The sequence below is a fragment of the Mus musculus genome, chromosome 3 (genome assembly GCF_000001635.26).
Source record: "Mus musculus strain C57BL/6J chromosome 3, GRCm38.p6 C57BL/6J".
In the NCBI taxonomy this organism is placed as follows: domain Eukaryota; kingdom Metazoa; phylum Chordata; class Mammalia; order Rodentia; family Muridae; genus Mus; species Mus musculus.
In genome coordinates this window covers 90,228,733-90,248,046 of record NC_000069.6, presented here as the reverse complement: position 1 = coordinate 90,248,046, position 19,314 = coordinate 90,228,733, and the positions used below count along the sequence as shown (strand labels likewise).

The following is a 19,314-nucleotide window of genomic DNA, read 5'->3' as shown; positions in this document are numbered from 1 at the left end:
AGCTGAGACGAAGCCAGAACCGGGAGGGGACTAGCGGGAAGACCCGAGGGCGGTGGGCCCCCTGAGCTGCCATGGACTAGCAGGCCGCTGGGGCCAGCCAGTCAGAAAGAGTTTGATAGAAGTGGGAGCTAGGAACTCTGCGAGCAAGGCCGGTTCTCTATCCTTACTCCAAGTATTTCTTCCTACATTTCTCAGGGTATCTGTCTGGCCTTGGCCCCAGACACTTAACAGCTCAGGCTCTTTTAGTGCCTAACTGGGCCAAAGGGTAATCATTCCCTTTTTGGGACAAATTTCCTTGCCTGGCTTGCCTAGCCAGTCTCTACAGAAAAGACGATGAGAGGGCTGTGGTGGCTCACACCTTTACTCCCAACACTCTGGAGGCAGAGGCAGGTGGATCTTGAGGCCAGCTTAGTCTACAGAGTGACAGTGTTTGAGGACAGCCAAAGCTACAAAGAGAAACCCTGTCTAAGGAAAAAAAAAGTTTTATAAAAAAAAAAGTAGGAAGAATGGATGCATGAAATAAAAGCCATCCTTTCTACAAATTAACTTATGATTAAAAAAACAAAACAAGGTGGGGGGTCTGGGGGACTTTTGGGATAGCATTGGAAATGTAAATGAAGAAAATACCTAATTTTTTAAAATAATTTTTTTAACTTTTTATTAGGTATTTTCCTCATTTACATTTCCAATGCTATCCCAAAAGTTCCCCAGACCCTCCCACCCACTCCCCTACCCACCCACTCCCACTTTTTGGCCCTGGCGTTCCCCTGTACTGGGGCATATAAAGTTTGCAAGTCCAATGGGCCTCTCTTTCCAGTGATGGCCGACTAGGCCATCTTTTGATACATATGCAGCTAGAGTCAAGAGCTCCGGGGTACTGGTTAGTTCATAATGTTGTTCTACCTATAGGGTTGCAGATCCCTTTAACTCCTTGGGTACTTTATCTAGCTCTTCCATTGGGGGCCCAAAAATAAATTTAAAAAATTAAAAAACAAAACAAAAAACGATTTTTCCTAGACTCCTGTGGCTTATTTGATTTCTAAACATGGGCATGTAACCTCAGCACTTGGGAGGCTGAAGCAGGATTGGCCGGAGCCACGGATGGTGGTTTTTGGCAGAATCAGGAAAAGCAAATCCAGTGTTTTCTCCAATAAGAACAAAACATTGTCCTTTCCATGGAGGAAGTGTCCAGTGTCGTCAACCTGCCACCAGGTTGCTGGCTGGTCACCTCAAGGAATGGTGCAGTATCTAGGGCTCAGCGTTGGTCCCTGCTGTTGGCAGATCTGGCGTTCAGCGGCAGCTGTAACCAGGTCACTGCTTATCTATTTCTTTTTGTCTTAGAACTCACACCAGGAGGTAGAAAGAGAGATCCAACTTCCACAAGTTATTCTCTGGCTTCCAAATATGTGTCCAGTAGCACCAAACACACACAAATAAAAATAAATTAACATTTGCTGAGTTCAAGGATCTTTATGAATTTGAGGCCAGTTCTGGCTCAACAATTAGGAGCAGACAGTGCTGTTTGCAGCACTTTGTCCCAGGACCAGCACACATGTCAGGCAGCTCATACTGCTTCTAACTTTAGTTCCATGGGGACCAAATAAATATGGCTTCCTCCTGCCTGTGTACATACCCACACATAAAAGTACACATAATTTAAAACAAATCTTTTAAAAGTTGAATAGGGGACTGGAAAGAGACCAGCTAAACATTTGAGAGCGTTTGCTGTTCTTCCAGAGAATGCAAGTTTGATTCTCAGCAATCAAATCAGTCTGTAAACTGGGCGTGGTGGCACACGCCTTTAATCCCAGCATTTGGGAGGCAGAGGCTCTGAATTTGAGGCTAGCCTGGTCTACAGAGTGAGTTCCAGGACAGCCAGGGCTACACAGAGAAACCCTGTCTCGAAAAACCAAAAAAGAAAGAAAGAAAGAAAGAAAAAGAAAGAAAGAAAGAAAGAAAGAAAGAAAGAAAGAAAGAAAGAAAGAAAGAAAAAATGTTGGGCAGAATTCTTGAGAGTAGGAGATTCTCCAACAGAAGAGTATCATCTCAGTGACGTTGAACTGTAAACTGCATCCATCATTATTGACTCTCGTCTCCATGTTAAACAGATCTGTTGAACTTGACCTTCATCTGACTAAGGAAGTTATTTTTTCCTCTGCAAAACTTGATCCTTTAGGGAAAAGAGGGATGTTAAGTGAGATGAAGACAGAAGTTCCATCCAGTCCTAGCAGGAACAGAAGCCTGGTTTATTTCCCACTGAATCATCTCTGCATGTAGCAGCCTGTCTGGAAGCCTCGGCCTCTTGAAGTGCATTTAACCACCTTTCTTTCTTTTTTTCTTTCTTCTTTTTTTCTTTATCCTCCCCCCTCCCTGCACCACCTGCCACCTTTTTTTTTTTTTCTTACTTTTTTTCTTTATCCCCCTGTACTCCCAAACAGGGTTTCTCTGTATAGTCTTGGCTGGCCTGTAACGTTCTCTGTCTTGAAAAACCAAAGCAAAACAAAACAAAAACAAACAAAGAAGCTAAGCTGTATTGCTATGAGAGCAATATGAGAAAGTGAAAGTGCTTATATATAATAGTTGTTGCTCAGCTGTCAGCACACACTAGCTCCCTTCCAGTTTGTACCAGTGGCTTAGTCAAATATTCTTTTTTTTTTTTTTTCTTTTTCTTTTTAGTTTTTTTCGAGACAGGGTTTCTCTGTATAGTCCTGGCTGCCCTGGAACTCACTTTGTAGACCAGGCTGGCCTCCAACTCAGAAATCTGCCAGCCTCTGCCTAAGTGCTGGGATTAAAGGCGTGCGCCACCACGCCCGGCTTCACTGTTTTTCTTGAAGTGCATAACTCTGATGACACTAGCTCAAGGCAAAACAAACCCTGAATCTTAGAATCACTATTTTTTTGTCATGAGCATCTGATTCTTTATTAAAACTGACAAAATACTCCATGCTCTTTGAGCCGTAGAGCTGTTTGTTGTACATCACAAGACAGAACAATGCTGATGAAAACAATTTTTTCAAACAGGTGTCATCACTCATTCCAGCTCTTGGGAGGCTGAAGCAGGAGAATTTCCACAATGAAGCCAGCCTTGGTAACAAGAGTAAAATCTCGTCTCAAAAGAACCAAATAAACAAATAGAAAAGATGCCAGGTTAGCTCAGTGGTTAAGCCACCTAACTTCACAATACCCAGTATCCACATGGTTAAAAGAGAAGATTGACATCTGAGAGCTGTCCTCTGGCCTCCATGGTGATCAGTGAGTGGCACGTGAGCCATCTCCCCTCTACTGCCTGTGAGTGTCTGCCCTTACACTAAAAGAAAAGAGAAAGGAGGAAGGAAAAGGAAATTATAATGATCTCACAACTCCAGTGAGACCCTGCCTCAACCAACCCAAACAACAACAGACAAACAAGTTAGGAACACACAGTGATACCTTGCCTCAAAAAAACAAAACTAATGAACAAGCCAGAATAAACAATGAAATCCTGCTTTAAAAAAAAATGAACAAGCAAACAGCTCAAAATTAAAGCCTCATTTTCATCAGCTCTCCTCCAACTCTCCTTTAATATTGTTCCACCATCTGATACTTTCTGACAAGAAGGCAGCTGTAAGTGTGAGGTAAGAAAAATAGAACTTATTGGACACATCACTGAATAGATAATTGGTACTTTTGGGTTTTTTTGTTTGTGGTTTTGTTGTTTTGGTTTTTGGTTTTTTTTTTCAAGACAGGGTTTCTCTGTGTACCCTTGGCTGTCCTGGAACTCACTTTGTAGACCTTGAGGCCAGAGCAGTCTGCCTCTGCCTCTTGAATGCTGGGATTAATTGAAACAGGATCTTATGTAGCCCAGGCTGGCCTTGGCAGCAGAGACACTTCTGGTAAGCCTCTTGGGCATGAAAATTACTGGCATGCACTCCCACACAACCTCTGAAACAGGTTTCAAGCTACACTGATACAGTATCAGCTACTCAGGAGGCCACCCTGAGAAATGAGACCTCCTCACTCCTGTTTCAAAACACAAAACTATACATAAAACTAATAGTTTAAGGAAACAATAAGATTTCAAACCAAAAGTAAATGTTTGGCTAATGTATGGCAGTTTCCCTGTCCTGTGTCCCCCCGCATGGGTTAGCAGGGTCCCCAAAGTGCAGCAATGTGTAACCCGGTTCCTGGATCCACATAGGCCGATTGCACAGGTAGCTGCCAGAAAGTGGAATCCTGGTCCACAGGCTACAGGTCTGCCTAAGTAATAACTTGGGGCCTCAGAACCACGAGGTAAACAAACTCAAACCCAAACAACCTCTGTGCGGTTCCTACCCTCAGCACGGAAGCTTTAGCTCAACTTTCCTACAATATAAGTAGGGGCCTCTGGCTGGAACCCGGAGCCCTGCCAAATTACTTCTGGGATTCTTTTCTGCTGGTCTATTGTTGCTAACCGCGAGGGCGTGAGCCTCGAGATAGTCAGCCATTGGCTAGAAACCCGGTCCTAAGTCTTCAATGCCCAATTAGGATTCACCAGTGGAAGAATGCCTTGTGGCGCAGGGGGCCGGAGCTGGGATGGAGGATGCCTTCAAAATCTTGGTTTCTTTCTCTACCCTGAGATGGGTCTCCCACTTGTAAAGATTGTGGCTTCGAAACAGACACCTGGGAATCCTGTGTACCAGTCACTACTATCTCAACTCTTTGCTGACGAGACATCAAGCCCGCAGCAAGATCTACTAGCACTGAGAAAACTGACAGAAAGGGTGTGGGTACCTATAGTTTTATTTCTGTTTGCACATGGACAGTGTCTTAATATTACTCCCAGATGCAGGTCCCGACAGTGGTTCCTGGCCAGGTGCAACCCAACCCTCTCCCTTCCCCCACCCTTTCCTACCCCAAACTCCACGGACAGCGTAGTGGGCGGGGCCTGATTGGGCAGGACCAGGATACAGATCCTGGTGGAAAGAAAAGGTGTAGTGTTTGGGGCTTCAGCGGGCTAGGCTGGTTTGGCAGAGCAAAGTTCTCCGAACAACAACTAAAGAGAATAAAACAGGTAATACCCAGTGGGGCTATTTTTCTGAACCCAAAGATAAGGCCTGAAGTGTGTTCTCCTCCGAGGGGCTGCCTCATGAGAGCAGAGGAAAAGAGTAACTAACGGAGAAAATGCCGAGGAGCCCGTAGCTTCAGAGGCGAGGGCAGCCACCACCTTCCTTATAACTTTCCCTCCCATGCAGAAACATGGAGCTCGGGTGCCCTGAGTTGCTGGAACCCCCAGAAGATATCTTCTCGACGGGATCCTTCCTGGAGCTGGGATTCAACGGTCCCGCGTCAAAGGTCCCGGTGACCAGGGTACAAGAACAGGGGCTGCAAAGCTGGGAGATGAGTAGGGGCTGTAGCCCAGGCTGTTCAATGGAAGTGGGAGTTAGGTTGAGAGAACTCTGACTAGAAGCCTTAAGTCGTCACAAAGAAAGAGTTCTCATAATAGAGCCCACGAAATAGACGCGTATTGTTACTCTTCCTATGTCCAAGAAGGGATAGCATTGAAGCATTAAGGATCTAAGACTACTGTCAGGTAAGACTGTCAAGGTACTTCTTTGCAGACATGCGTACCCTCTCCTCCTATAGGGCCTTCAGAAGAGTGAACCTGACGATTTCCTGAACCTCTTTATCGATCCCAATATGATACACTGCTCAGAAACATCTCCTGGTAGGGACAGTGGGGTCTCTGAAGATCCTGGCTCCCCTGCCCAACAGGCTTCCAGTTCCCCTGCCCTCTATGAGGTTGTCTATGATTCAGGGACCCTACAGGGAACTCAGCGGGAAGCTGGGCCAACCTTCGGACTCATCTCTATTCAGATAGGTCAGTGTACTTTTTGGAAATAGGGCAACGCCCCTTTCAGGCCCAGCCCTGGTGGTGAGATTAAGGGGAGAAGGTTCCCAAACTGTGCCACTGCCCAGTCCCCGCCCTTACCACAGCCTTCTGACTCCTTTGTCCCAGTCTCTGTATCTTTTTTCAGATCAGTGGACCCCTGCACTTATGGTCCCTGATGCATGCACAGTCAGTGGACTGCCCTCCGATTCGCATAGACATATCCTGCCTAGGGTCAGCACCAGAGCCCCAGCACCTCCTGCAGCCATGGTAAGTCTCGACGCCAACCAGAACTGATGTTCCCCCAGTATACATGCCCTCATATGAGTGGGGGCATGGGGGAAAAGGGAGGAGACACTAATGAGGAACTGGTTTGCCCCACTTTTGGTAGCAGTGGTTTTGAAGGCCAAGGAGAAACAAGCAATTCTAAGAGCCGGAAAGTGTAGGGGCTGGAGAACTATAGGGGATCAGGGTGGTAAGGAATCATTTAAGTCTTAGCAGGTGCGATGAGGGAGCCTGCTGTCAGAGCTCAAGACCCAGTGTGCATTAACATTCAGTCAGAGCTACTTTCTCTGCCTTGCTCAGGAAAGGGAACTGGGACAGGACCCCTGGGAATCCACCTGGCTAATGAGGACAGGGTGATAGCGATAGCGAAGCAGCAGCAGGTGCTTGCACTAGAAGAACTGCCCTGTGGCCAGTGCTGTAGTGGAGTACCCTATCATGTCCCTTTCCAAGATAGGCTAGACATTCCTGCTGTGCAGACCAAGAGAGGCCAGTCTCAGGCCATAGTCCTCTCTCTACCCTGTGTACCTTGTGTCCAAAGGCAGGGAGCAGAGTCCTAGCCAACCTCTAAAACCATGCTTGAAGCTGGGACCAGAAGCCACAGTAGGGGTGTGTATATCAGCACAGGGTCTGTGCTTGTTTTATTTCTAGATGAAGCCCTCTATGCTTCATTCTCATGAGATCTTGGTTAGAGAGATTGGAAGAAACATGCTATCAAAACACTTGGAGGGGAAATTTTTTCCTTTAGGAAAGGAAGTGATTTAGCCAAGAGCCAAAAGCCATCAGAAAGCAAAAGTCAGAGGCAGAGAGCTGGGTCACGAGGCGAGAGGCCTTGCATGTAAGCACGAGGACCGGAGCTGGGAGGTCAGATCCCCAGCAAGCACATAAGCGACCATACAGTCCCTTAACCCCATGCTATGAGGGATTGAAACGGGACCATAGGGGCTTGCTGGTTGCCAGGCTAGCTCTGGGGCCAGCAAGAAGCTCAGTCACAAAGGAACAAGGTGGAGACTGATACAGCAGGGTACCTGTGGAATCTCTTTGGCCTCTGGTCACATGCACCATGATCTCCCCCCCTCCCCCTGCCAACACACACACATTTATTATTGTATCTTATATGAGAGGGAGGAGGACAGCACACATATGCCATGGCTTATGTGGCAGTCAGGACCACTTTGGACTTGGCCCTCTCCTTCCACCTTTAAATGGATTCCAGAGATTGAACTCAGACTGTATGTAAGTCTTGTGTGGCAAATGTTTTATCTGCCGAGCCATCTTGCCAGCCCCAAACCCCAAACTAAGTTACTTTTTTTTGTTTGTTTGTTTGTTTGTCTTTCAAGACAGGGTTTCTCTGTGTAGCCCTGGCTGTCCTGGAAATCACTCTGTAGACCAGGCTGGCCTCGAACTCAGAAATCCGCCAGCCTCTGCCTCCCGAGTGCTGGGATTACAGGTGTGTGCCACCACTGCCCGGCCTAAGTTACTCTTAAATTACAAAGTGAAGTGTAAGCTAAGTGTGGTGGCACACACTGGAAACCTCTGCACTGGGGACGTCGAGGCAGGAAGAGCACCACAAAGTCAGGGCCAGCCTACTCTACACAGAGACAGCTTATCTCAAACCAACCAACCCAGGGCTGGAGAGATGGCTCAGTGGTTAAGACCACTGACTGCTTTGCCAGGAGACCCAGGTTCAAGTCCAGTTCACAATCATCTGTAACTTCAGTCCCAAGGATCCAACATCTTCTGGCCTCCGTGGGCATCAGGCATACAAGTAAACACTCATACACATAAAATTAAAAAAAAAAAAGCTGGGCATGGTGGTACAATCCTTTAATCCTAGTACTCAGGAGGCAGAGGCAGGCGGATTTCTGAGTTTGAGGGCAGTCTGCTCTACAGAGTGAGTTCTAGGACATCTGGGACTACACAGAGGAACTCTGTCTTGAAAAACTATACCAAAACAACAACAAAAAGTTGCAAACATTGTAAATCTTTCAAAGAGGAATATTAGGACCAGCCAGATGGTTTAGTGGTTAAAGGCACTAGCTGCAAAGCCTTTCAAGTTCATTTTGATCCCTAGAACCCACATGGTAGAAGAAATCTCATTTCTGAAAGTTACCTTTTAGTCTCCACAAATGCCCACACAGATATACAAAAACACACACACATGAAATGAATAACTGGATTGTCAGTGAGAAGGCAAGTTCTTCAGCTGATGGCTCCGTTTAACCAGAAACCATCTACGCTTCCCACACACTCTGCTTGAGAAGTCAGCCTGGCTGACTCCTTTTCTTGGGGCTGGAGAGATGGTGGCTCAGTGGTTGCGAGCATGAGGATCCTGGCTCCATTTCCAGCTCCCACATGGCAGCTCACACCTGCCTGTAACTCCAGTTCCAGGGGATCTGACACCATCACACAGACATATATGCAGGCAAAATGCCAATGCACATAAAATAAAAATAAATGGAAGGATGGAAGGAAAGTCCTTGTCTGAGGGTGAGTGGCTCGACCTAACAGGTGGAGCTTAGAGCCCAGGAATGATAAACTGCACGCACCTGCCCTTGTCAGGCTACCACATGGTTTACTGAACAGAAGTTAATGGCTAAATTGTTTACCTGATATAAGGAAACCCAACCAAGCTCACCATAGTGAATTCAAAGTTCTCTTCTGATTGTCCCAAGATACCAGAAGAGGCCTTCTCTAGCTTGCCTGTAATGTAATGCCAAGATTCTGTGTGGACAAAAACCTTCACTCTACCTCCTCAGCTTCAGGGAGGCCCTTTGGCTTGCCACGGAACCTTCCTGAATGACCTTTCTGCTCTGACCTTACCTTATCACTCGGTGCAGACAGAAAGCCCTCTTCTGAAAGCAGGTTGGGGCAGAAGGGCAGTTTGAGCTTTGGAAGCAGGTGACCTTGACCCCACTCTTCTTCTGCCACTCCTCCCAGCCGTCCTGCCAACATCATCTGTTCCTGACAGATGAAGAAAAGCAACTGCTGGCACAAGAAGGGATTACTCTGCCCTCTCACCTGCCCCTCACCAAGGTAACAATGGTCCCCAAAAGGGTGTCCCCATCACAGAGGCTCCACTCAACCTGTAGAGAGCCTGGATCCCAGGGAACATCTGGGGAGTTGTGGGAGGCTAAGGGTCTAGCACTGAACACCCTGAACCTCCAGGCAGAGGAGAGAATACTCAAGAAGATCAGGAGGAAAATCCGCAACAAGCAGTCGGCTCAGGACAGCCGGCGGCGGAAGAAAGAATACTTAGATGGGCTGGAGAGCAGGTATGCTTGGGTGGTGTCTGGGCCCCCTTTCTCTCACCAAAGCATGTTAAGGGGCCATCTGCCAAGCCTGCTCTGCTTCTCCACACTCCCTAGAGTGGCGGCCTGTTCGGAACAGAATCAGAAACTACAGAGAAAGGTCCAGGAGCTGGAGAGGCAGAACATGTGAGTGATAGTGTCTGGATGAAGGAGAGGGCAGGAGCCAGTCACAGGGAAGCCGTTCTCAGGCTGACTCTCCCTCCTTCTCCTAGCTTCTTGATGGAACAGGTCCGCCAGTTACAGAAGCTCACTGCTCAGACCTCCAGCAGAGCTGCCCAGACCAGCACCTGTGTTCTGGTACCATCAGCATGTTCCTTACTTCCCATCTGCCACCCTCCACACTTCCACCTAACACCTGCCCAGCCCTGTTCTCCAAACTGTGACACCTCTATGACCCTCTATTCCCTATGCCTTCATCCTCTGTTGTCCCCAAAGCCCAAGTACCTTCCTGTTCCTTTTCAGATTCTTCTTTTTTCACTGGCTCTCATCATCCTGCCCAGTTTCAGCCCCTTTCAGGGTCAATCAGAAGCTAGGCCCGAGGATTATCAGCTTCATGGAGGTAAGAGGCAAGGGTACAGCAGCCCCAAGGATGAGCCACGAAACAATTCTCCAAAACAGTCAACAAGTAGGAGTTCTGGGCCAGTCTCCTACCCAAGCAAATGGTCTACCATCACCCTCTCTCCTCAGTGATTTCCAGAAATATCTTGACTCACGAGAACGTAACAGAAAACCTGGAGAGTCCAGTGCTAAAGTCCAAACTGGAGGAGCTACCTGAAGCCCCAACTACAAATGGTTCAACAAAGACACATCTGAAGATGCGAGTGAAGGCGAGACCCCCTGGACAGATCAGGGGAATGGTGCATACAGATGAGATGTAAGCCAATCACACAAGACACCACACAGGCTTCCCTATCACCTTTTATCATGTGGCAGGGCACCTCAAATGCTTGTCATACATTTGTGATTTCATTTCTTCTTTGTGGTAAGGTCAAAGGGAAACAAGTTTTAACTTGGAAATAAACTTCCTAGCTCAAATTCTATCCCAAGTTTTTCACTATGTAAACTAAGCTGGTCTCAAACTCTTGACTTGCCTACAAGTATATAGTACCACATCCAGCTTGGAAATTGTGTTTATTATTGTGTATAAGTAGGGTGTGTAATATATATATAGTATAATATACATGTGAAGGTCCAAGGGCAACTTTTGGGTTCTTTCTTCTCACCACGTATTCTAAGAATCAAACTTAGGTCATCAGGCCTATGCAACAGAATTTTTTTTTAACATTTTTATTTATGTGTATGTGTTTCTATGTGAATCCATAACATATGGGCAATGGATTCCCCTGGAGCTGGTAGCCGTAGCCGTGAGCCAAGTACAGTCCTCTGAGAAAGTAGCACGTTGTCTTAACTGCAGCCATCTCTCTAGCCACTGCACCAAAGCATCTTTAGTACCTGAGCCCTCTGCCAGCCCAGAAACTTTATATAAAAGATGGCAGACTGGCTCAGTAGCTAAGAACATTTGTTGTTACACAGAAGACCTGGATCTGGTTCATAGCACTTTCTGGGTGACTCTTAGCCATCTATAACTTCAGTTCCCAAAGACCCAATGTCCTGTTCTTACGGCACCAGCCAGACATGCAAATGGTCCATGTGCATGCAGGTAAACCATTTGCACACACAAAAGATAAATAAATCTAAAACAATTTTAAAGCAATAAAAGGGAGAGGTAATAGTTAACTCTCGAAATCGTTTCTCTTCTCTCACTGTACCCAGGTCTTCTTTCCCCATATTAAAGTACTATTTTTTAAAAAGGTTTATTCATTTGGTGGCTGAAGAAGTGGTTAAGAACATTTATTCCTCTTTCAGAGGACTCATATTCAAGCTCCTACACCATGCAGCAGCTCAGGATTTGGTATCCTCTTCTGGACTCCATGTGTACCAGACACACACACACCGTACAGACAAATGGCTTAGATACATGGAAAGACTATATCCAAGAAGGGAAGTACTCGTTTTTCCTTGTATGTATGTCTGTTTCTGCATGAGTTTATCTGTGTCACTTACTGCAAGCCCATAGAAGCCACAGGGTATCACAGCTCCTGAAGCTAGGATTATAAGTGACTGTGAGCCACAGGGCTTGGGAGCTGGGAACCAAACCCTTATCCTGGGTAAGAGCAGCAAGTGCTTTTTTTTCTTTTTTTTTAAAGATTTGTTTTATGCATATGAGTACACTATAACTGTCTTCAGACACACCAGAAGAGAGCATCAGACCCTATTACAGATGGTTGTGAGCCACCATGTGGTTGCTGAGAACTGAACTCAGGACCTCTGGAAGAGCAGTCAGCGTAGTCATCTCTCCAGCCCCCAGCAAGTGATCTTTAGCACTGAGCCAACTCACCAACCCTTTTTAATTTAATTAATATTTTTTCTTTTTTGTTGTTTTTTTTTTTTCGAGACAGGGTTTCTCTGTATAGCCCTGGCTGTCCTGGAACTCACTTTGTAGATCAGGGTAGCCTCCAACTCAGAAATCCGCCTGCCTCTGCCTCCCGAGTGCTGGGATTAAAGATGTGTGCTACCACCGCCCGGCTTTTAATTAATTTTTTGAGACAGGGTCTTACTAAGTATTCCTTGCTGGCCTGGAGCTCCATATGTCGTCCAAGCTGGTCTTGAACTCACAGAGATCTGCCTCTCTCTGCTGCCCAAGTGCTAGGATTTAAGGCATCTCCCACCTCCCCCAGTCTTCCCCAAGCCAAATGATTACACTAAAGGAAACTCTTTACTCCTTTATTATTTCCGTTTTCTCTTTAAAGACAGGCTTACTATGTAGTTCAGCCTAGTCGGCCTACAAAGTTACCAAGGATCCTCCTGCCTCATTCTCTCAAGTGCTGGGATTCCAAGTCTGTGTCATGTCCAGCTCTATTTTACTTTTTATTGTGCTCATTAATGGTCTAGAAGAGGAAGTCATTGAAAATGCTACTACCACAGGTTTACGAGTGCAAATTAGCCGCTGAACTTTCTCCATCTGAGATACAGTCCGTAAAGAGCCACCATAATACAGTAGAAATTCAGCTATATGGACTCAATTTGCTTCCTGACTTTTTCAAGAGCCTTTCTGTCCAGTTGTCGCTGACGAACGATGACAAGGCAGGCGAAGACTAAAGCTACAGCCACCACAACGCCTTCAAATTTCCAGAATAAGTGTTGTTCCAGTAGAGCCGAACGGCAGCTGAGGGCAGAAAAGGACAGTCACTCCCAGGGAAAGTCAGTTTCTCTTAATTACCATTCTTCATGGCAGCCCACCCAAAACACTATCTGAAAATAAGAGAAACTAGTTAGTCTGTAGTTAATCTGTAGCCTCCGATGAGATAAACAGAGCAGCATTAACCAGTTTGATTGCTTTTTTTTTTTTCTGATAAAGTTTCACCGGGTGCTGGTGGTGGTGGTGGTCCATGCCTTTAATCCCAGCACTGGGGAGGCAAAGGTAGAGAGATCTGAGTTCAAAGCCAGCCTGGACTACACAGCAAGTTCTAGGAGAGCCAGATCCATACAAAGAAACCCTATCTCAAAAACAAAACAAACAAAAAAGTCTCAGGTAGTTCAAGCTGCCCTTGAACTCCCAACTCCCCTGCCTCCACTTCCCAAATGCTAGGATTATAAGGTGTACTACCACGCCCAGCTCTTCTTCCTTTTTTAAAAAGAAGTTATATTTGTTTTTTATATTTTGTGTGTGCATACTCATGCCAAGGAAGAGGTTGCCATTGTCCCTGTCTGAAAACACACACACACAAACACACACACACACACACACAAACAACCAATTAGAAGACAACTTGCTGAAATGAGTTCTATACTTCTAGCATCCATATGTGTGCTTAATGCCCAAGGAGGCCAAAAGAGGGTGCTGGCAGATACCTGGGAACTGGAGTCAGACCAACTTTGTAGGTGCTGAGAACTGAAACAGGGTTCTCTGCAATAGTGCTAAGTGCCTTCAATCACTGAAGCATCTAATCAGGCTCTCTTAGAAATATGTCTGCCGGGGCTGGTGAGATGGCTCAGTGGGTAAGAGCACCCGACTGCTCTTCCAAAGGTCCAGAGTTCAAATCCCAGCAACCACATGGTGGCTTACAACCATCCGTAACGAGATGACTTACATATAATAATAAATAAATCTTAAAAAAAAAAAAAAAAGAAAGAAATATGTCTGCCTCTGCCTTCTGAGAGTGCTGAGATCAAAGATGTGTGTTATCACACCTGGCTTTGCTGCCTGCTTACTTGAGAATAGGTACTTATGATATAGCCTTGACCCACTAAACTCCTCCCCTACATAGACCAGGCTGGTGTTGATCTCAGCCTGCTTCTGCCTCCTGAGAGCTGGGAGTCAAGGAATAACCCACCCTAGCACTTTACTAATGGGCTACATTCCCCATGTCCTGACCAAATTATTTGATCAGAGAATATAACCAATAACATAGTGCTGAAGACCGGGGTTAGGAACTAGGGGTAATCTGGCTCCCCTCTCCTCCTCTGCCAAACTACACCAAGACTGGGAGATAGCTTCCTAATAGGATCAGAAGAGGTTACCACAGGGTAGAGAAACAACTCTTACCTTTTGAATTCATTCCTCTTAGATGAGCTGCATGTGATTTTTTCCACATACCCTGTAGAACCACACTCAGGTGTTGTTTTCTACCAAAAGAAATATCCAAAAGCACATTAGGAAGAAGTAAACAAGAAACAGAAGGCCTGCGGGCCAGAAAGAGCCAGAGCTGGCGGAGGACAGCACAGAGCTAATAGATGGTGGAGGTGGTTGGTGGAAGGAGGAACAATTACGACATAAAGAGAAATTCCAGAATTTATTATGTATTAAAAATTATGGTGAGGCTATGCCGGGGCCTGGCAAACACAGAAGTGGATGTTCACAGTCAGCTACTGGATGGAACACAGGGCCCCCAATGGAGGAGCTAGAGAAAGTACCCAAGGAGCTACAGGGGTCTGCAACCCTATAGGTAGAACAACAATATGAACTAACCAGTCCCCCCGGGGCTCGTGTCTCTAGCTGCATATGTATCAGAAGATGGCCTAGTCGGCCATCATTGGGAAGAGAGGCCCCTTGGTCTTGCAAACTTTATATGCCCCAGTACAGGGGAACGCCAGGGCCAAGAAGTGGGAGTGGGTGGGTAGGGGGGTGGGGGGGAGGTGGAGAGGGTCTGGGGGACTTTTGGGATAGCATTTGAAATGTAAATGAAGAAAATACCTAATTAAAAAAATAAATTAAAAAAATTTATGAACAGAGCAGGACACTGCCATCAGTGTGGAAAAGGCCTATTTTCAGAGGGAAATTAAGTTCAAGTTTGAGGGCTGCTGAGATGCCTCTGTGGGTAAAGATATCTGTAGTGAAGATTAGCAAATTGCATCTATGTGGTGGGAAGAGAGAAAGTTGTCCTCTGACTTCTGTGGCACATGACCCACAGAAAACGAATACAATGTTCAAAACCAGCCTGGCCTACATGGTGAGTTGTTCCAGACCAGACAGTGCTACATAGTGAGACACTGTCTCAAAATAAAATAAATAAATAAAATGAGGGCTGGAGATATGGCTCGGTGGTGAAGAACACTGGTTGCTGGTTGCTCTTAGAGAGAACAGGGTTCCATTCCCAGCACCCACATTGGAACTCAATCTTTTCTAACTCTGATTCTAGGAGATCTGATGACCTCTTCTGGATTTTTAGGGCATCTCTCCCACCCCAAATACATATGCAAGCAGGCAAAATACCTATATACATAAAATGAAACAGACCAAAAAAAAAAAAATGATTTGAGCATAACCTAAGAGTCTGGGAAGAAAGGAAGAAAGACACATTAATGGCATGCTTTTGGTTTGGTTTGGTTTGGTTTGGTTTGGTTTTTCGAGAAAGGGTTTCTCTATGTAGCCCTCCCTGGCTGTCCTGGAACTCACTCTGTAGACTAGGATGGCCTCGAACTCAGAAATCCTCCTGCCTCTGCCTCCCAAGTGCTGGGAATAAAGGTGTGCACCACCACTGCCCAGCCATTAATGGAATGCTTACCAAAACAACAAACAAACAACCCAAATACTCACAATCTGGAAGTTAGAACACGGAGTACACTCTTCAGTCACCACAAACTCTTCTGCCAACCAACATGGCGAAGTTGAAGTGCTCACTAAAAGGAGAGAGAGAAAAACGGCCAGCCGAAGACCATTCAAAAAACATTTCTCTCAAAGGCTCTGCCCATCTAGCTTCCCAACACAGTGCTTGCCCTCATTCCATGTGGCACCTTATTTTTCTGTGTTCTGGGTATACTAAAAAGACATTAGAAACAAGCCATAGAGGTACAGGGTTCTCGGGCAATCACCCACCTGATAGCTTCTCCTCGCGCACCGGAGCCTCTGCCTCGCTGCAGGAAGGGGAAGGGGGTAAGAACAACAGTGAGCTCGCAGAAGACAGCGCATACCCACTTTGGACGTCTGTGGATGAGGTGTCCTGGTTTCTGGGGCGTAGACTATGGGGTTCGCCTGCGATCTCCTTTCCTCTCCCCAGTACCCACTTACCAGAGTTTTAAGGTGAAAGCGCACAGCAGCCAACAGAGGTGGCCGGCCCGGGGGAGGCCACGCCTCCCCGCGCCCGCGAGCATGGAGCGGTCAGGGTCGCACCTGTTGCAGCAGACCTCCCTGAGGTTCCAGCTCCGAGCAGCCAGATGCCAGAGTTCTCAGTCTGGGCCAACTAGAGCGCTATAGGAACGGCCTCGTGACCACAGCGAGAATAATCCATGCGGGTGTCTTGCTAGAAGCACGAGGTCTTTGTGGGGACGCAGGCGTCCGGGAAAGGGGTACGCGGGTCCGGACCTAGTGCCCGTGCCCCTCGGCCTCGGTCTCGGGAGCGGCCATCTTGCTCGCGGAGGCTCCTGGTCCCGGCACTGGCGACGCCGACTCTTCCCGGGTGCTCTCGTCTGTTTGCTGCTGTTGTCGTTCCGGACTCGGTGGCAACTGCATCTCACTGCGTTTGCGCAGGATCACGCGACTCTTCAGCTGGGCGCCGCGCGGCAGTGTGGTCCTTGTAGTGTTTGCAGAGCCGGCGGGACCGGTGGTAGAGGCGATCTCATTTGTTCTGGGTTCGCTTCTCCCTGATAACACAGCTGCTTGTCTGTTTAGAACCAGGAGAGCCGGGAGGAATAAAAAGGGGCCAAATGCCGCTCTGTCTGTACTTGGGTCCTTCATCAAAACTTTGGGCTCACCATTAGGTGACACCCTCCCCATTTCTGGTTTAACACCCTGGCCATCCTTGACACCTTGGGTTCCGGAAATCTGATGGGAAGAGAAACTGCATCGCATTTGAAACTTGCTCTTGTCCCTGGACTCCCACCCGACTCTACGCAAATGAACGGTGTCTGTTTCCCCTTCTGTGAGTGTGAAACTGCTTCACAGAGCTATTCCTTTGAAAAACCTCAGTAGTTCTCACCTCGTCCTTGCTCCTACAAATAAGGAAATGATCTCAAGGCTAAGAGCACAGATTTTTAATATTTATTTGGTTGGTTGGTTGATACTTATATTTTTTAATTTTATGTTGCTGTTGTTGTTGTTATTATTTTGAGGAAGGGTTTCTCTGTGTAGTTCTCTCCTGGAACTTGTTTTGTAGACCAAGCTGGCTTCAAGACCCAAGAGCTGGGATTAAAGGCCTGTCACCTCTTTACCTGATTAGAGCGTAGAGATTTTAAATTGAAAGTATTATTGGAATTAGATTTAGGAGCTTGTCAGCGACTCGATTGGTGGTGTGGTGGCTCAAGCCTTTAGTCCTAGTACTCAGGAGGTAGGTAGAGTTTGAGACCAGCCTTGAAAACATAGCAAGTTTCAGGCCAGCCAGAATTAGATGATGACAGAATTGAATTTCTGTCCAGAAAGAAACAAAGGAAGGAAGAAAGAAAAAAAAAAGAAAGAAAGAAGAAAGAGAGAGAGAAAAAAATCTGTTCTTCTGAAGAGGTGGCTCAGTAGTTAAGAGTCTAGATGGTCTTCCAGAGGATCCAGGTTTGATTCCCAGCGCCCACAGGGACTCAAACCTACAGTTAGTTGCAGGAGGTTACACACTCTCTTTTGGACACCACCGGTACCAGACATGCACAGGATGTACACCAAAGCACACACACAAACACACACACACACACACACACGAAATAATTTTTTTTTTTTTTTTGAGACAGGGTTTCTCTGTGTAGTCCTGGCTGTCCTGGAACTCACTTTGTAGACCAGGCTGGCCTCGAACTCAGAAATCCACCTGTCTCTACCTCCCAAGTGCTGGGATTAAAGGCATGCGCCACCACTGCCCGGCGAAATAATTTTTTTAATAAAAAAATTCTTCCCTGGGATGTGACTAAGATGTTAATCTTGCTGGGCATGGTGGCACAGCCCTTGAATGCCAGCACTCAGGGGGCAGAGGCAGGTAGATCTTTGAGTTTGATGCCAGCCTGGTTTACAGAGTAAGTTCCAGGACCACTAGGGCTAATCAGAGAAACCATGTTTAGAAAAACAAAACAAGAAGCTGGTATTTTCCTTGGGGGTCACTGTCTTTTTGCTGCTTGAATTTAAGGCAGGGTCTTAATGTGGAGCACTGGTTGCCCTTCAGCCTGTAGCAGCTCTGCCTTTGCCTCCTACATGTCGACTCCAGAGTAAACAAGACCCTATCTCAAAAACTAAGTAAATCAATGAAGTAAAAAGAAATAAATAATTCCAGATTTGAGGTAGACCAAATGTGCCAAAGTTTATCTAGAGCCTAGCGTTAGTGGCACATTCCTTTAATTCCAGCATTTGGAAGGCAGAGGCAAGTGGATCTCTGAGTTCAAGGCCAGCCTCCTCTACAGAGCAAATTCCAAGACAGCCAAGAGCTGCACAGAGAAACCTTGTTGGAAGGGAGGGAAGGGAGGGAAGGAAGGAGAGGGGAGGGAGGGAGGGAGGGAGGGAGGGAGGGAGGAAGGAAGGAAGGAAGGAAGGAAGGAAGGAACTTTACTGAGGCAGTATCTCACAGGGCTACAGCTGTGTCGTTTTGGAAGTTAACCTGATTTTCTGTGTTACTCAGAAAAGTGTGGCTGTCCCTTTTCTATCTCTGTTTTAAGCATGTTTTCTCAAATACTTTGGACATCTTACTCTTCCTAACGCTCCTGTCCCCACCTCGTGGCAGCTTGTCCATGCAGACTTAAACAAAATAGCATTTCCGCCCTACACTGAATCTTACAGCGTCTGCCCCAGGAAACATTTAACCCTAATAAAGTTGCCCTTGAACTTAAGGGGAAGCAGGAGTTTTCCCCCATAAGTGAGAGCTCTGTCTCAAAAATCTTTATGTTGTGTGGGTTTGTGTGAGTGCTTTTGTGCCACGTGTGCTTGTGGAGGTCCAGGAACAACTTTCTAGAAGTTTCTTTTCACCTTAAGGCAGGATCTTTTTCCCGAGTTATGTTCTTCCTGGCAATTCTCCTGTTTCCACCTCCCACCTCGTCTAGGAGTGCTGTGGTTGTAGATGTGACTCAGCACCTGGCTCTTTACAAGGTTGGGCCAGCCTGTGCCCTCCGACCCTATGTCTTGTCTGAACTCGTGTTGTGAGGCTTCCTGGCTGACACTTTTACCCATCTTCTCAGCAGTTCATTTTGTTTATTGAAGACCACAGATCGTTGTGTAGTGCATGCTGAGATAAAGAGCTGAGGTATGGGATTCCCATGGATGAGACCAGACTAAGCCATGTCAGGAAACAGTCTCAAAGAGGACAATAAAAGAGAGTGAAAGAGGGTAAAGTACAGTCAGGGTCAGTGAATCCAGCCTGAACTTACTGATTTTTGTGTGTCTATAGTATTATCTCCTTTATTTTTCAGGAATTAAAT

At 46.6% G+C, this 19,314-nt stretch overlaps 2 protein-coding genes across 9 annotated transcripts; one reads left to right on the top strand and one right to left on the bottom strand.

The window, feature by feature from the left end:
• Nucleotides 1-3,464: 3,464 nt before the first annotated feature.
• Creb3l4 (cAMP responsive element binding protein 3-like 4) lies at nucleotides 3,465-10,549 on the top strand. Of its 8 annotated transcripts, none has more exons than XM_017319808.2 (10): nucleotides 3,465-3,614; nucleotides 5,211-5,325; nucleotides 5,602-5,836; nucleotides 5,994-6,115; nucleotides 9,068-9,163; nucleotides 9,296-9,402; nucleotides 9,496-9,564; nucleotides 9,651-9,735; nucleotides 9,901-9,997; nucleotides 10,126-10,501. In XM_017319808.2, exons 2-10 carry the CDS (start codon nucleotides 5,215-5,217, stop codon nucleotides 10,314-10,316), a joined length of 1,113 nt encoding a protein of 370 aa, XP_017175297.1. In that variant the 5' UTR covers nucleotides 3,465-3,614; nucleotides 5,211-5,214; the 3' UTR covers nucleotides 10,317-10,501. The 8 variants fall into 8 exon arrangements, with proteins under 8 accessions (XP_017175297.1, XP_006502374.4, XP_006502373.4 ...); XM_006502311.4 differs by lacking the exon at nucleotides 3,465-3,614 and adding an exon at nucleotides 4,524-4,741 and having other exon boundaries at nucleotides 5,211-5,310; XM_006502310.4 differs by lacking the exon at nucleotides 3,465-3,614 and adding an exon at nucleotides 4,524-4,741.
• A 1,657-nt stretch (nucleotides 10,550-12,206) lies between these two features.
• On the bottom strand, nucleotides 12,207-16,450 carry Jtb (jumping translocation breakpoint). The gene is made up of 5 exons (NM_206924.2): nucleotides 16,007-16,450; nucleotides 15,815-15,852; nucleotides 15,536-15,618; nucleotides 14,045-14,124; nucleotides 12,207-12,664 (listed from the first exon to the last, which is right to left on the bottom strand). Exons 1-5 carry the CDS (start codon nucleotides 16,087-16,089, stop codon nucleotides 12,508-12,510), a joined length of 441 nt encoding a protein of 146 aa, NP_996807.1. The 5' UTR covers nucleotides 16,090-16,450; the 3' UTR covers nucleotides 12,207-12,507.
• Between the last annotated feature and the right edge of the window lie 2,864 nt (nucleotides 16,451-19,314).

Excerpts from the sequence above, each read along its gene's own strand:
- Creb3l4 (XM_006502310.4), top strand. The coding sequence starts at position 4,596 with ATGGGTCTCCCACTTGTAAAGATTGTGGCTTCGAAACAGACACCTGGG. Across the intron at positions 6,116-9,067 it reads CAGCACCTCCTGCAGCCATG|CCGTCCTGCCAACATCATCT; the intron begins GTAAGTCTCGAC and ends CACTCCTCCCAG. Across the intron at positions 9,403-9,495 it reads TTAGATGGGCTGGAGAGCAG|AGTGGCGGCCTGTTCGGAAC; the intron begins GTATGCTTGGGT and ends CACACTCCCTAG.
- Jtb (NM_206924.2), bottom strand. The coding sequence starts at position 16,089 with ATGCTCGCGGGCGCGGGGAGGCGTGGCCTCCCCCGGGCCGGCCACCTC. Across the intron at positions 15,853-16,006 it reads GCTTTCACCTTAAAACTCTG|CGAGGCAGAGGCTCCGGTGC; the intron begins GTAAGTGGGTAC and ends CCCTTCCTGCAG. Across the intron at positions 12,665-14,044 it reads AAGAGGAATGAATTCAAAAG|CTGCCGTTCGGCTCTACTGG; the intron begins GTAAGAGTTGTT and ends TTCTGCCCTCAG.